Below are 13,374 nucleotides of genomic sequence, written 5' to 3' on the forward strand. Positions count from 1 at the left end.
TAGACCAGGCTGGTCTCGAACTCACAGAGATCCGCCTGCCTCTGCCTCCCGAGTGCTGGGATTAAAGGCGTGCGCCACCATCGCCCGGCTCTACAACACTTCTACAACAGGGGTGGTACAGATCAATGGGGAAGCCCTGAGTTTCACACAGCTCAGCCCTGATCTTTTAATACAGCAATAATTGGTTATATGGGTTTTTGTCTATTCCAGTTTCAGTCTTTAAATGCTATATTTTTCTAAGTGTCTTAGGCCGAAGAGACGGCTGAGCAGTGAGGAACATGAAGTGCTGAAGTAGGAGCTCCAGCTTCAGGAGACCCAATGCCTCTGGCCATCACAGGTACCTGGACTCAAACCCACACCCATGCAAACATATATGGGAAAATATCAATCACGAACCTTGAAAATACTTCTTAGGTCCTGGTATGTTGTTGCTGTGGAATAATCCTTTTGTGCACTGTAAAGATTTGTCACTCCAACTGGTTTATTAAAAATCCGAGTGCCTGGTAGCCAGGCAAGAAGTATTGTTAGGACAACCAAATTAAGGATGCTGGGAGGAAGAAGGGCAAAGTCGGGAGTCACCACAGATGCAGAGAAGCAGGGTGGACATGCTGTATTGAACTGAGAAAAAGTGCCAAGCCAAAAAAGCAAGGCATAAATAAAAATATGAGTCAATTTAGATATGAGTTAGATAGATAGATAGCCTGAGTTATTGACTGAACATTTATAATGAATATAAGCCTCAGTGTGTTTACTTGAGAGCTACTGGCAGGACAGAAACGTCTGCTTAAAATATGTATTCACAGTAACACCAAAGAAAGCAATGGGAGAATTGACAGTTACTAATAAATGGAGAAATGATAGATTCAGAGCAAGGAAGATTGTAGCGAGTGTGAGCGTCACAGCTTCGGAGCTGCGCCGATAGCCTGACTTATGGAGAAGCCAGGCTGGATCTAGAGCTGCAGACACCTAAAGAGATTCTGTAGTGTGAGGCTGTAGCCCAGTGGGCAGGTCCCCAGCAGTACTATGCACATATGGACACACTAGGAAATAGTTTATCCACACAACTGGCCTCCCATTGTGAGAGCTGGAGTCTATGTGATGTTAGTGGATTAGTGGAGAAGACACAAAACTCCACCACAGAGTGCAGGCTCTCACAGAAAACCATCCAAATAAAGCACTGGCCCATCCAAGCCAGGAGGAGCTTCCTGGCTGCAAGCAGCTGCCTGCTGTGTGAAGTGCTCACGGCACGCTGGGAGTTAGCATTACTGTCACCACTAGACGAGGTGAAACAAGAAATGCAAATGACTAATACGCGGGAAATCTGGAAATATACTGAGTTCCCACTGGGCATGGTGCATATATCCTCCACACTGGTGGAGGCAGGAGAATCCTGAGTTGCCTACATAGAAAGTTCTGGCACTCTGGGCTACATGAGATTTGGTTTCAAAAACGAAAAGAAATCAGTCTTTTGGGGCTAGTGAGATGGCAAAGTGTGTAATGGAATTTGCCACGTGACATGGCCAGCCTGACAATGCTCCAAACCCACATGTAGCGATATTTTGTTTGTATCTAACAGATAAAGCTTGCCTGAAGATCAGAGTGCAGAGCTAAGCCACTAGTTAGCTACAGAGGCCAGGCAGTGGCGGCACACACCTTTAATCCCAGCACTAGGGAGGGAATCAGGAGTGATGTGGCTAGGTGGAGAGAGGAATAGAAGGCGGGAGGAGACAGGAACAGATGTGGACTCAGGTTTCGTAGATTTAGTCTGAGGATTCGTAAAGACAAGATCACCCCCTTGGTCTGAATGCGCAGAGGTAAGAACTCTCTAGTGGTTGGCTACTCTGCTTCTCTGAGCTTTCAACTTTAACCCTTATATCTAACTCTGGGTTTTTCCTTGTTTGTTTTTTCAAGACAGGGTTTCTCTGTGTATCTTTGACTGTCCTGGAACTCACTCTGTAGACCAGGCTGGCCTCTGCCCTCTGAGTGCTGGAATTAAAGGCATGTGCCACCATGAACGCCTGACTCTGAGGTTTTACTAATATCAATCAGAATTTGTACTACAGCCACACACACATGGAAGGAGAGGACTAACTTCAAATAGCTGTCCTCAGGCCTCCACACATGTGCTGTGGCGTGTGCACACACAATAATAATAAAAATGTAAACTGAGTCATTTCTTCCTGTAGTTCTTCGAAGGTGTGGACATAAATATAATTCTATCTGCGTTAGTGTTAACTTATATAGCATGGATGCTGTAGCAGGTGCTCAATTCTCTCAGGAACTTGTGGGCAGGGGCAAGCCACGGCAAACCGTGCGAACGCTGCTGGGGCTACAGTGGCATTGTACAGAATCAAGGAGGAGGAAGGAACAGGGAGTGAGAAGTTCCCGGAACAGTGGAACTGGGCCGTGATTCATGGTCTCCTGAACTAATTTATGCTCAGAAGACAGACAATGAGCAATTTCTGTAGAACTGAGTTTCTTCAGATGCCGACAAACAGAACTGCATAGAAATTCAATTTGCTTAGTGTGTGCGCATTCCTTGTCACGACTCTAACACAGCACTTAGAGAGCACAGCTGCCTTTAATGCGGGGCTCAGCATAGGGACAGCGGGACGTGGGCACTGTGGCCAGGCCGCCCCGCTTGCGCTAGGCGCTGGTGCTCACAGGGCAGCACAGAGCCGCTCCAGCTGCCCGGGGTTGCAGTTACTCAGGAACTTCAGCTCCTTCCTCCCTTCTTCCGTCGGAGCTGGAACAGTCAAACACACAAATGGCAGTTTTTTCCTACTCCAAACTGTAGCCAGGGCTTCCTGTTCAGCTCACTACCCCCTATCAACCCTGAGCTCTCGCCCCTCCACCTCCAGCTCACTACAATGCCGCACTCTTATTTTCCACCTCCAGTTTCAGATTCTATTAGCTTAAACTTTGCTTTTGGTTGGGCTAGAGATCAAATCCAGGGCTTGGCACATGCTAGGCAGTGACTCTAAACCAGTTGTTTCTAAGCCAAGTCTTATGTTGCCAGTGTGACCTGGGACCACAGCAGACATCACTGGCTCCCTGTTACTCAGGGATAAAGCAGTTCACTATCTCCATGACGAGAAGCAGACACACAAATACCTAGAATGCTCGCAATACAAGCTATCAGGTCTGCCATTAAGAGTCCAGAGCTTCCTCAGGAGGCAGAGGCAGCCTGGTTTATACCAGCCAGGTCCAGGACAGGCTCCAAAGCTACAGAAAAACTCTGTCTCAAAAAACTTAAAAAGAGTTAAGAGCTTTTGAACCTAGGTGTGGATCTGTGCTGAGACTTCAGCTCAGGAGGCTCAGACAGTAGCCCAAACACAGACACACAGTGAGACATTGCCCTAAAAAACAAAAGAAAAAGGACAGAGATAGCAAAGATCTGGTTTGGTGATAACATCTCAATTAGTATCACCCCTTCTGAGTGTCTCAGCACTGCTGTCTGATGTGAGCCCACCGAGTGAGTGCTCCCCAGTGTAATGGCTGCAGCCCACCAAGTGAGTGCCCCACCGGTGTGATGGCTGCAGCCTAGACACATGGAAACTACCAGGAGCTGGCCGGAAAAATTGTTTCCTTCTTTAGCACCAATGCTTTGTTCTGAACAAGGTGAGAACTTAAGCAGAAAATGTAATTTCTTTCTTTTTTTTTTTTTTTTGGTTTTTCGAGACAGGGTTTCTCTGCGGCTTTGGAGCCTGTCCTGGAACTAGCTCTGTAGACCAGGCTAGTCTCGAACTCACAGAGATCCGCCTGCCTCTGCTTCCCGAGTGCTGGGATTAAAGGCGTGCGCCACCACCGCCCGGCTGTAATTTCTTTTGTAAATTAAAATGCAGCCACTTTCAAATAGTATTTTGTATTCTCTTATTATATAGAAAAAGTCAAAAGGAAAAAAAAGGAAATACAAAATATATAGGTCGCTGTTAAGGGTAAAGAGCAAGGCCTGGGGCTTGACTGGGTCATGCACTGAGTGCTTGGGCCCACAGCGGTGGCTCTGAGAAATTGTAGGATTAGGGGCTCAGCAGAAGGGAGCAGTTCTTTTCTCCAGGCCTTTCCTTTTTCTCTGCCTCTCTGTTTCCTGTCTGCACTGACATGAACACCCTCTGCTCCTACACAAGCAAGATCATGGAGCTAAGTGGTCACGGCTGACCCTTCTGAAGCTGAAGCTGTGAGCCCAAATCAGCTTCGGGTACCCAGGTCATGGTGACTGAGTAAGCAGACTGCGCAGTGAGCAGCGCGGCAGGAAGCGTGGACACACAACTGACCTCTCTCATGCTGAAGCCAATTATTTTCTAGATAATACTGGAAAGAACTTTCAAATTCCTTTGGATTATAGTTGGAAATGAGGATGGGAAGAAAAGGGTCTAAGGCATCAAACCCTTCCTGGAGAGGAAAAGGATGAGAGACACAGTGTTAGTCGGACGGGAAAGGAGCTGAGACCTGTGCTGTGAGGGCACGGCCTTTCCTCCGTCACTCTACGCCCACTCAGCCTTCCTGCCTCACAGAGGGTGGCTACATGTTGGCTACTGACTTCTTATATCGCCTTTGTAAGTTTGAGGCCAGCCTGATCTAAACAGGGAGTTCCAGGACAGCTAGGGCTACACAGAGGGACCATGTCTCAAAACAACAAGATAAAAGAGAGACGTGGGGGCTGGAGAGATGCTCGTCAGTTAAGAGCGCGTGGTACTGGAGAGCCGCCATGTTTGAGTTCTAGCACCCACATGGTTGTATGCCCATCTGTAGTCCCCGTTCCAAGGGATCCAAGAGACACATGCATGTACTCAGACATATAAACTAAAATAAATAAATCTAAAAAATTAGGAGACATAAGATTGGCAAGATGCCTCAAAACATAAAGGAATAAAAGCAAGCTTGATGATCAGTGTTAGCGGCCCAGAACCCGCACTATAGAAGAGACGGATTCCTGCAAGCTATACTCTGACTTCCACATGTGTGTCATAGTGTGTGAACCCACCCCCAAAATAAAAAATAAGAGACAGTCTCTAGAGCAGTGCTTCTTAACCTTCCCAATGCCACTACCTTAAATTGTGGTGACCCCAACCAGAAAATTACTTCTGTTGCTGCTTCATAACTGTAATCTTCCTATTGCTATAGATGACAATGTAAATATCTGATATGCAACCCCAAAAGGGTAGGGACCCATAGGTTGAGAATTCTTGCTCTAGACAGACGGTTACTCTAATGGAAACAGGGAAATGTGACCTTTCCCAGAAGCTCGTGCGGCAAATATGCGGCTCGGGACTTAAAGAGCGACCCGGTTTGGCTCAAACTCAGCACAATTGCACCTCCATGCTGAAAAAAAGACAAATAGTTGAATTTTATAAAGATGGAAACGACAGACACTCATCAGTCCCCTGTAGATATGAGCCACAAGTGTCACGACAGCACAATCAGCACGATTAACTGCAACAGATCACTTACTGCTTCTTGCTTTGGCTCTGACACTAAGTCACTACAAGACCTTAAGGTTACCACAGTACACTTCTGCTTGTCAAGTCCTTCTGCAATGCCAACAAGCCTACCACTTTAAGCAATTGAATGAAGCAGAGGAATGGAAAGTGGCGGCAGAGTGAGTTGTAAGGTGGCCTGAGCTACAAAATGAATCATATCTAGCTGTCTGTGGGCTTGGTGGTTCATGCCTTAACTTCCAGCACCCAGGAGGCAGAGCTCTGTGTGTTCCAGGTCAGCCAGGACTATACAGTGAGACCCAGCCTGAAATAAAAATTATAGTATCTTTAAAAAAAATTATAGTATTTTTTGTTTTTAAAGACAGGGTTTATCTGTGTAACAGTCCTATCTGTCCTGGAACTCACTTGATAGTGAGTTTGAGGCCAACCTGGTCTGAGATCCGCCTGCCTCTGCCTCCCAAGTGCAGGGATAAAAGGCGTGTGCCACCACTGCTGGCAAAATTTTAATGTCTTAAAAAACAAACAAACAAACAAACAAAAAAGAGACAGACAGACACATACTAGTGAGGAGGCTCAGTATTAAAGGAACTTTCTACAGGGTCACTCTACACAACTACGAACAGTAAGATAGAAGAACAATAAAGCCGGCAGCACACTTTCCTCTGCGCATCTTGAGAATCTGGGGCACTTACCCAATCATTTTTCACCATTTTCCTTAGGCTGTGGACCAGGGATAGTTCCTCCGGGGCAATCTACATGTTGCCAACAAGAGAGCAAAGACATTAGGACTTTACTATTTTGGCTGTTTCCTGAGAAAATTGAACGGACAATTAGATAAAAGGTCAAGTTTTTTTTTTTTGAGTCAGGGTTTCTCTGTAGCTTTGGAGCCTGTCCTGGAACTAGCTCTTGTAGACCAGGCTGGCCTCGAACTCACAGAGATCCGCCTGCCTCTGCCTCCCGAATGCTGGGATTAAAGGCGTGCGCCACCACCGCCTGGCTAAATGAAAAGTTTTTAACTACTGTAAGCACAGTACGAGAATATTCTTCCTCTGGAGTAAGAGAGGTGAGGAGAAAAGAGAGGAAGAGGCAGGAGGAAAGAGGACGACTGTCCCAAGTGCACCTCCCTCCCTTCACAGTTCTGATCTCTACATGGAAAATAGCAGAACCAAGGAAGAAAGCAAAGCTCCTGGGGCTCCTGCTGTCCTGTTCTTTCCAACATGTTCCCTTGGCTTGCAATGCACAATGGAGCATGTAACACCATGTGCTGGGTAATCTTCTGTCAACTTCAACTGGGAGATACTCCCATCAGACTGGCCCAGCGACAGCCTGTAGGACATTTTCTTGATTACTGATTGATGTGGGAGAGGGAGGGCAGCCCACTGTGGGTGGTGCCATCTATGGACAGGTGTAAAGAAAACAAACTGAACTGGGTGGTGGTGACCCACAATCCTTAATCCCAGCACTCAGGGAGGCAGAGGCAGGTGGATTATTCTGAGGCCAGCCTAGTCTACAGAGTGAGTTACAGGACCGGCTCCCTAGCCACTGGGAACCCTGTCTCAGAAAACAAAAAAAAGAAAAACTGAGCAAGCAAGGAGGAGCACTGTTAAGTATCACTCCTCCGTGCCCTCTCTCCCTCAGTGGACGACTGCTGTATGATCTGTCCTTTTATGCACGAGCTGCTCTGGGTCATGGCGCTTCATCACGGCACACAAGGCCTACTGAGCCGGGCGGTGGCAGCGCACGCCTCTAATCCCAGCATTCTGGAGGCAGAGGCAGGCGGAGTTCAAAGACAGTCTGGCCTACAAAGCTAGTTCTAGGACAGGCTCCAAAACTACAGAGAAACCCTGTCTCAGAGAAAAAAAGAGAGAAACCTTGTCTCAGAAAACAAACAAACAACAACAACAAAAAAGCATGCCAACTAAGACTTATCTTTCCTACTTTCTTTTTTTGGTTTTTCAAGACAGTTTCTTTGTGTAGCTCTGGAGCCTGTTCTGGGGTTAAAGACGTGCGCCACCACTGCCCAGCTGACACATCTTCTTTTCTCTTTTGAAGCTAATTCACTGTCTTCCTCCCCCTTTTTTATAGTGTAGAGATTGGAGGCTGTGGCCATTTAGGCACTGGGCATGCATGTGCTCACCACAGAGCTACTGCTGGCTTGTTTCCAGTTATCTTTTTGTTGTTTTTAAAGATTTAGTTTCTTTATTTTTTTTAATCTTTTATTGAGACAGAGTTTCTCAGTAGCTATGGAGCCAGTCCTGGAACTTGCTCTGAAGACTAGGTTCGCTTCCAACTCACAGAGATCCACCTGCCTCTGCCTCCTGAGTGCTGAGATTAATGGCGTGCGCCACCACCATCCAGCAAGCTTTATTTTTATGTTATATTTTTCCTAACTGTGTGTACGTCTACTGCATGAGTGCTTGGTCCAGAGTTATGGATGGTTCTGGACTGCCATCTGGAGATCAGGAACCAACCTGGGTCCTCAACAAGGACCCAATGCAGCTGTTGTTCTAGTTCCAAATGTAATTTAAACTCCAGGGCAAAAAAGCATCCTAATGTGGCCCACCCAGGAAAGTAGCAGGCCTTGTGTGTGACAGAATCAGAGCAAACAAATATTCCTACCAGGGTCCTGTCTTCTCTTTTCAGTGTGGTCCTTCCCCAGAGGGCATTGACCCCATCCACTGCTACCAGGAGGCGGAAGTGTCCTTCGGAACTCTGGCTCCTAAGCTCCTTCAGCACGATCCCGACGGCGTCTGTGGCATTCCTCACGCGTGTTATGCCCTGTTCAACAACTTCTCCCAGAGGACTGCCCTTCTCAGTGCTTTCTCTCTTGTTCCAAACGTACTTCCCCTGAACTTTTATCTAAAGGTAGGCAGAGAAAGAAATGAAAGAAGCTGAAGCCTTTCCCATCAGGATGGAGGCCCACGGGACTCAGCTGAACCACAAGGGGGTGCAATGTGGAAATCAGACCTCCAAACACTAAGGCTGTCACACAGAGAAACCCTGTCTCGAAAACAAACAAAAACAATGACCCTGTCTCAGATTTCTCCGTGCTGGGAATAAAGGTGTGAACTGCCACACCTGGCCCTTCCGGCTAAAAGGTCCAAGCATCATCCTGCACACCCCATAGTGCTCATCAAATCCCAAGCTTCAAGCATACTAGGTAAGTGCTCTCTACTGACCTATCCAAGCCTTGGCATTCTCATTTTCCTTATTTCCTTTGTTGTTGTTGTTGTTTTTTATAACAGGGTTTCCTTGTGTAGCCCAGGCTCTCCTAGAACTAGCCCTGTAGACCAGGCTGCCTCTGCCTCTAAGTGTGTGATGAAAGGCCTGAGCTATCACTACCTAGCTGGCATTCACATTCCCTAATACCTTTATTTACTTGTGCATGTGACCATGCATGCATCCAAGTATACAAAGTTAGCTTGCTTTCCCATCAGGTTGAGAGGCACAGTGGCAAGTGCGCCATCTGCTGAGCTCACCCTGTCAATGCACTCTTGCCGCAGATACAGTGGGGAAGCCCCAGTTAGAGCTCAATCTAAGATGCCAGAGGGCTGGGTATTACGCAGTCTGGGGTGAGGCAGAAAGATTATAAATTCAAGGTCACCTTGGGGTACATAGTAGGCCCAGAGCCAGTCCAAACTACAAAGGAAATGAAACAAAACAAAATAAGACTGGAATGAAATCTTACTTTGACGTTTTGGTTTATGTGGAGGAAAACCCTACTGCTGGCCATGTACTTGTGGAGGATTAAGTTCCCCCAGAGACAGTGATATTTACCAGGCACTCAATGGACAGCTTATAGCTGTTGTAGTCCACTGTGAGGTAAAATATTAAAGGGATACAAAATGGCTTATTTATTATTAATTGCAATGTCAAGTCTCCATAGCACCCAGCTACTCAAGGTGCAAAGATGGAATCTGGACAAAGGTCATCCTGTACTGAATTCCTAGCATGCAGTCACCTGGCTCAGGAAGCGCTTATTGGTGGTTTTGAAGTTCTTCAGCCAGGTGGACGCCTCTAGGGGCTGATCGAAGCGCTCTTTATTGTAGGTGGACTGCAGAAGCTCCCGGCAGTTCTTCACCCAAAGATGAGCTTTAAAAAAAAAAAAAGCGCGTAAAAGTGAGGTAACCCAGACACAGAAAGACAAACACAACATAAGTGGATATTAGACATAGGATAAAGGATAACCAGCCTACAGTCCACAACCCCAAGAAGCCAGGAAACAAGGAGAACCCTAAGAGAGATAGATATGGATCCCCTGAGAAGGGCAAATAGAAAAGATCTATTTAGTAAATTGGCAGTGTGGGGGAAAGGTAGTAGGAGGCAGGGAGGAGAACCTGAGGGATTGAGCTGGTAAAGGGCAGAGAAGGAGGGCAAGGAAAGAGATGTCTTGATTGAGGGAGCCACTGTAGGGTTAGCGAGAAAGCAGACACTAGGGAAACTCCCAGGAATCCACTAGGTTGGCTCCAGCTAAGAATCTAAGCAGTACGGAGAGGGGATCTAAAATGCCCTGCCCCTGTAATCAGATTGATGACTACCCTAACTGTCATCACAGAACCTTCATCCAATAACTGCTGGAAACAGATGAAAAGATCCTCAGCTAAGCCTCCTCGAGTCTAGTCACAGGGAGGAGCGATAATATGAGCATGATGGGGAAACATAGAAACAATGACCCGAGCTAGTGGGTGCTACCAACTCTGGACTGACAGCAGGTAAACCAGCGTAAAAGACGAACTAGGCCCTCTGCATGTGGGGGACAGTTGTGGGCCACTAGCAGTGGAACCAGGATTTATCCCCAGTATATGATCTGGCTTTTTGGAAGCCTCTCTGCCTAGCTTAGATACAGGGGAGAGGACCGTGGTCCTGCCTCAAGTGATGACAGACTTTGCAGACTTATTTAAAAGGAAAAAGTTAAATTAAAAATAAGTAAATAGAGGGCTGGAGAGATGGCTCAATGGTTAAGAGCATTGCCTGCTCTTCCAAAGGTCCTGAGTTCAATTCCCGGCAACCACATGGTGGCTCACAACCATCTGGAAAGAAGTCTGGTGCCCTCTTCCGGCCTGCAGACATACACACAGACAGAATATTGTACACATAATAAATAAATAAATATTTTTAAAAAAAATAAGTAAATAAAAATTGGTAGTGAGTCAACATGACAGTTCACTCAATATCTTATATTCTGATTATAATGCAATGCTCAAAGATCAAGAACATAAAGGATCAGTGCCCAGTACCATGACACACAGAAAATATGTCCATATCGTATTTTGATATGTTTCTCTAATTTGAAGAGTCATGCACAGGACTGGAGAGACAACACAATGCCTAGGAGCACTGGCTGCGCTTGCATGGAACCCAGGTTCAGTTCGCAGCACCCACATAGCTTCCTCTGCATAGCCTAGCAGGCAGACCTGGAACTCAGCATGTAGACGAGGCTGGTCTCAAACTCACCTCTGCATCCCAACTGCTGAGATTAAAGGCATATGCCACTACCACCCAGAATACTGCCTTTTTCTTTGTTTTTTTTTTTAAATATTAATTTATTATGTATACAATATTCTGTCTGTGTGTATGTCTGCAGGCCAGAAGAGGGCACCAGACCCCATTACAGATGGTTGTGAGCCACCATGTGGTTGCCGGGAATTGAACTCAGGACCTTTGGAAGAGCAGGCAATGCTCTTAACCTCTGAGCCATCTCTCCAGCCATCTTTTCTTTGTTTTTTTGAGACAGGGTTTCTCTAACAGTCCTAGGTGTTACCCGCTTTGTAGGCCAGGCCATGCTGGCCTTGAGCTCCCAGAGACCCGCCGCTCTGCCCCCAAGTGCGGGAATTGGGATGTGCCTCGGCCTGGCAGGACTGCTGCCAATTTTTAAAGACAGATTAGAAAGTGTGGGTTCACCGACAATGGACAAGAGACGGCAGATGCCAGTGCGCAGGTTCAGATCCACAATGAAGAACTCCGACTCAGTGTGCAGGACTGCACAGGCTCTGCAGAGACTCAAAACAGTAACTGACAGGACAAAAAGTGGTATGTGGTTGTAGCCGGCCCTTGGGACAGGGAGTCAGGAGGGGTTTGTTTCAGCTCAAGAATTCAGAGTTATTATGGGCACTATAGCATGGCCATGATCTCTTAGGCGGTCATAGAGAAGATACACAGGAAGCTCGTACCATCCGGGATATGCAGAACCAGCCAGTCATGTTTTGCACAGAAATGAACAGCATGGCAAAGACTGAGAGTTTTTCCTGTTCCCTTCTCCCCATCTAAAGCGTGTGTTAAAGAAAACATCGTCATGAGCAAGGCATTCCCCACCCATAGCGTTTCACACTAGGTGTGGTGGTGCATTCGGTCATCACAGCACTCAGCAGCAACAGCGCAGGCAGATCTGCAGGAGTGTGGCCAACCATTGATACACAGCAAGACCTTGTCCCAAACCCTTCTCCCAAAGGAGGGGAGAACATATGAGGACCCAGGCATGTCGGAAAGGATACAGAGAAGATACCGCACAGCAGGGTGAGTAAACTTGGTATTTTTCAGGTAGCCCAGAAGCTCTAGAGCTGGCTTCCTTACCATCAGACAAGCTTCGCCAAAAGTCTTCACCTAGGCAAAAAGGAGGAGGAGGAAGATGGGCGTGAAATTCTAGCCTTTCTAACCATGTGCATACTGAGACCACCACCACACACCACCGCTCATCCAAATGCAGTTATGAGAGGCTGGGTTGGCACCGAATTTGAAATCAATCCATGTATTTTAGCTAAAGTCTGAGGTACATTGTTTCATATCAAGTAACATAAATAGGTAGCTTTTGATAATAATTTAAAAAAATTTATTTATGTATTTTATGTATATGAATGTTCTACTTGCATGAATGACAGAAGGCACCAGATCTCATTACAGATGGTTGTGAGCCACCACGTAGATCCTGGGAATTGAACTCTTAACTGCTGAGCATCTCCTGCCTGATGCTTCTTCCTTCCATGCACTTATTTTGTGAGGATGGGGACAGAAATTCAGCTATGGACTAGCGAACACTACAGTTACTACTCTTTACCTGTTGTTAGCCCCTTAAGTACACTGTAGAACTAGGTAAATATTCTTTTATAAGTAGTACCCTGCACTTACCATATACATACGTTTTTTTGTTTTTCTCTTGCTTTTTTTTTGTTTTTGTTTTTTCGAGACAGGGTTTCTCTGCGGCTTTGGAGTCTGTCCTGGAACTAGCTCTCATAGACCAGGCTGGTCTCAAACTCACAGAGATCCGCCTGCCCCTGCCTCCCGAGTGCTGGGATTAAAGGCGTGCGCCACCACCGCCCGGCTTTTCTCTTGCTTTTTTACCATAACACAAGATCTCGTGTAGAGAGTGAGGACCCTGAAGATCATTCAGCTTCTTCCTTGGAGAGCACTAGGCTGGCAGGTCTTGGCCAGCACAGACAAGGGTTTGCACTGGGACCTCATACTGTAGCCCAGGCTGGCCTGTTACTCAACATACAGTCCAAACTGACCCCAAACTTGAAGCAAGTCTTCTCCTGATGATTCTCAAGTGCTGGGATTACAGTTATGTGCCAAAATACCTATATTAAATTCACTTAAAATAATCACCTGAATGCCACGATTCCAGGAATCCTGCTCAGAAATGCACAGAAAAGGGTACTGCAATGTACTTAAGTGGCTAACAAAAGGTAAACAGTAGTAACTGTAGTGTTCACTAGTCCATAGCTGAATTTCTGTCCTTCAGAAATGTCTAAGTTTCTATGTCTCTTATTTTTTTTTTAATTTTTTTATTTATTATGTATACAATATTCTGTCTGTGTGTATGTCTGCAGGCCAGAAGAGGGCACCAGACCTCATTACAGATGGTTGTAAGCCACCATGTGGTTGCCGGGAATTGAACTCAGGACCTTTGGAAGAGCAGGCAATGCTCTTAACCTCTGAGCCA

The 13,374-nt window shown here is 46.4% G+C and overlaps 1 protein-coding gene across 1 annotated transcript in view; it reads right to left on the minus strand.

The window, feature by feature from the left end:
- Positions 1-2,562: 2,562 nt before the first annotated feature.
- Positions 2,563-13,374, minus strand: part of Dap3 (death associated protein 3) — a 30,978-nt gene continuing 20,166 nt past the window's right edge. Inside the window, exons 4-12 of the mRNA XM_026789222.1 lie at positions 13,038-13,107; positions 11,930-12,038; positions 11,609-11,701; positions 9,400-9,530; positions 8,058-8,297; positions 6,131-6,190; positions 5,233-5,322; positions 4,275-4,392; positions 2,563-2,746 (exon numbers count right to left, since the gene is read on the minus strand). Of these exons, the coding sequence (XP_026645023.1) occupies positions 2,661-2,746; positions 4,275-4,392; positions 5,233-5,322; positions 6,131-6,190; positions 8,058-8,297; positions 9,400-9,530; positions 11,609-11,701; positions 11,930-12,038; positions 13,038-13,107 (997 nt within the window). The 3' untranslated portion in view covers positions 2,563-2,660. The remainder of the gene's footprint in view (positions 2,747-4,274; positions 4,393-5,232; positions 5,323-6,130; positions 6,191-8,057; positions 8,298-9,399; positions 9,531-11,608; positions 11,702-11,929; positions 12,039-13,037; positions 13,108-13,374) is intronic.

Source organism: Microtus ochrogaster, unplaced genomic scaffold, assembly GCF_000317375.1.
Source record: "Microtus ochrogaster isolate Prairie Vole_2 unplaced genomic scaffold, MicOch1.0 UNK16, whole genome shotgun sequence".
NCBI lineage: Eukaryota > Metazoa > Chordata > Mammalia > Rodentia > Cricetidae > Microtus > Microtus ochrogaster.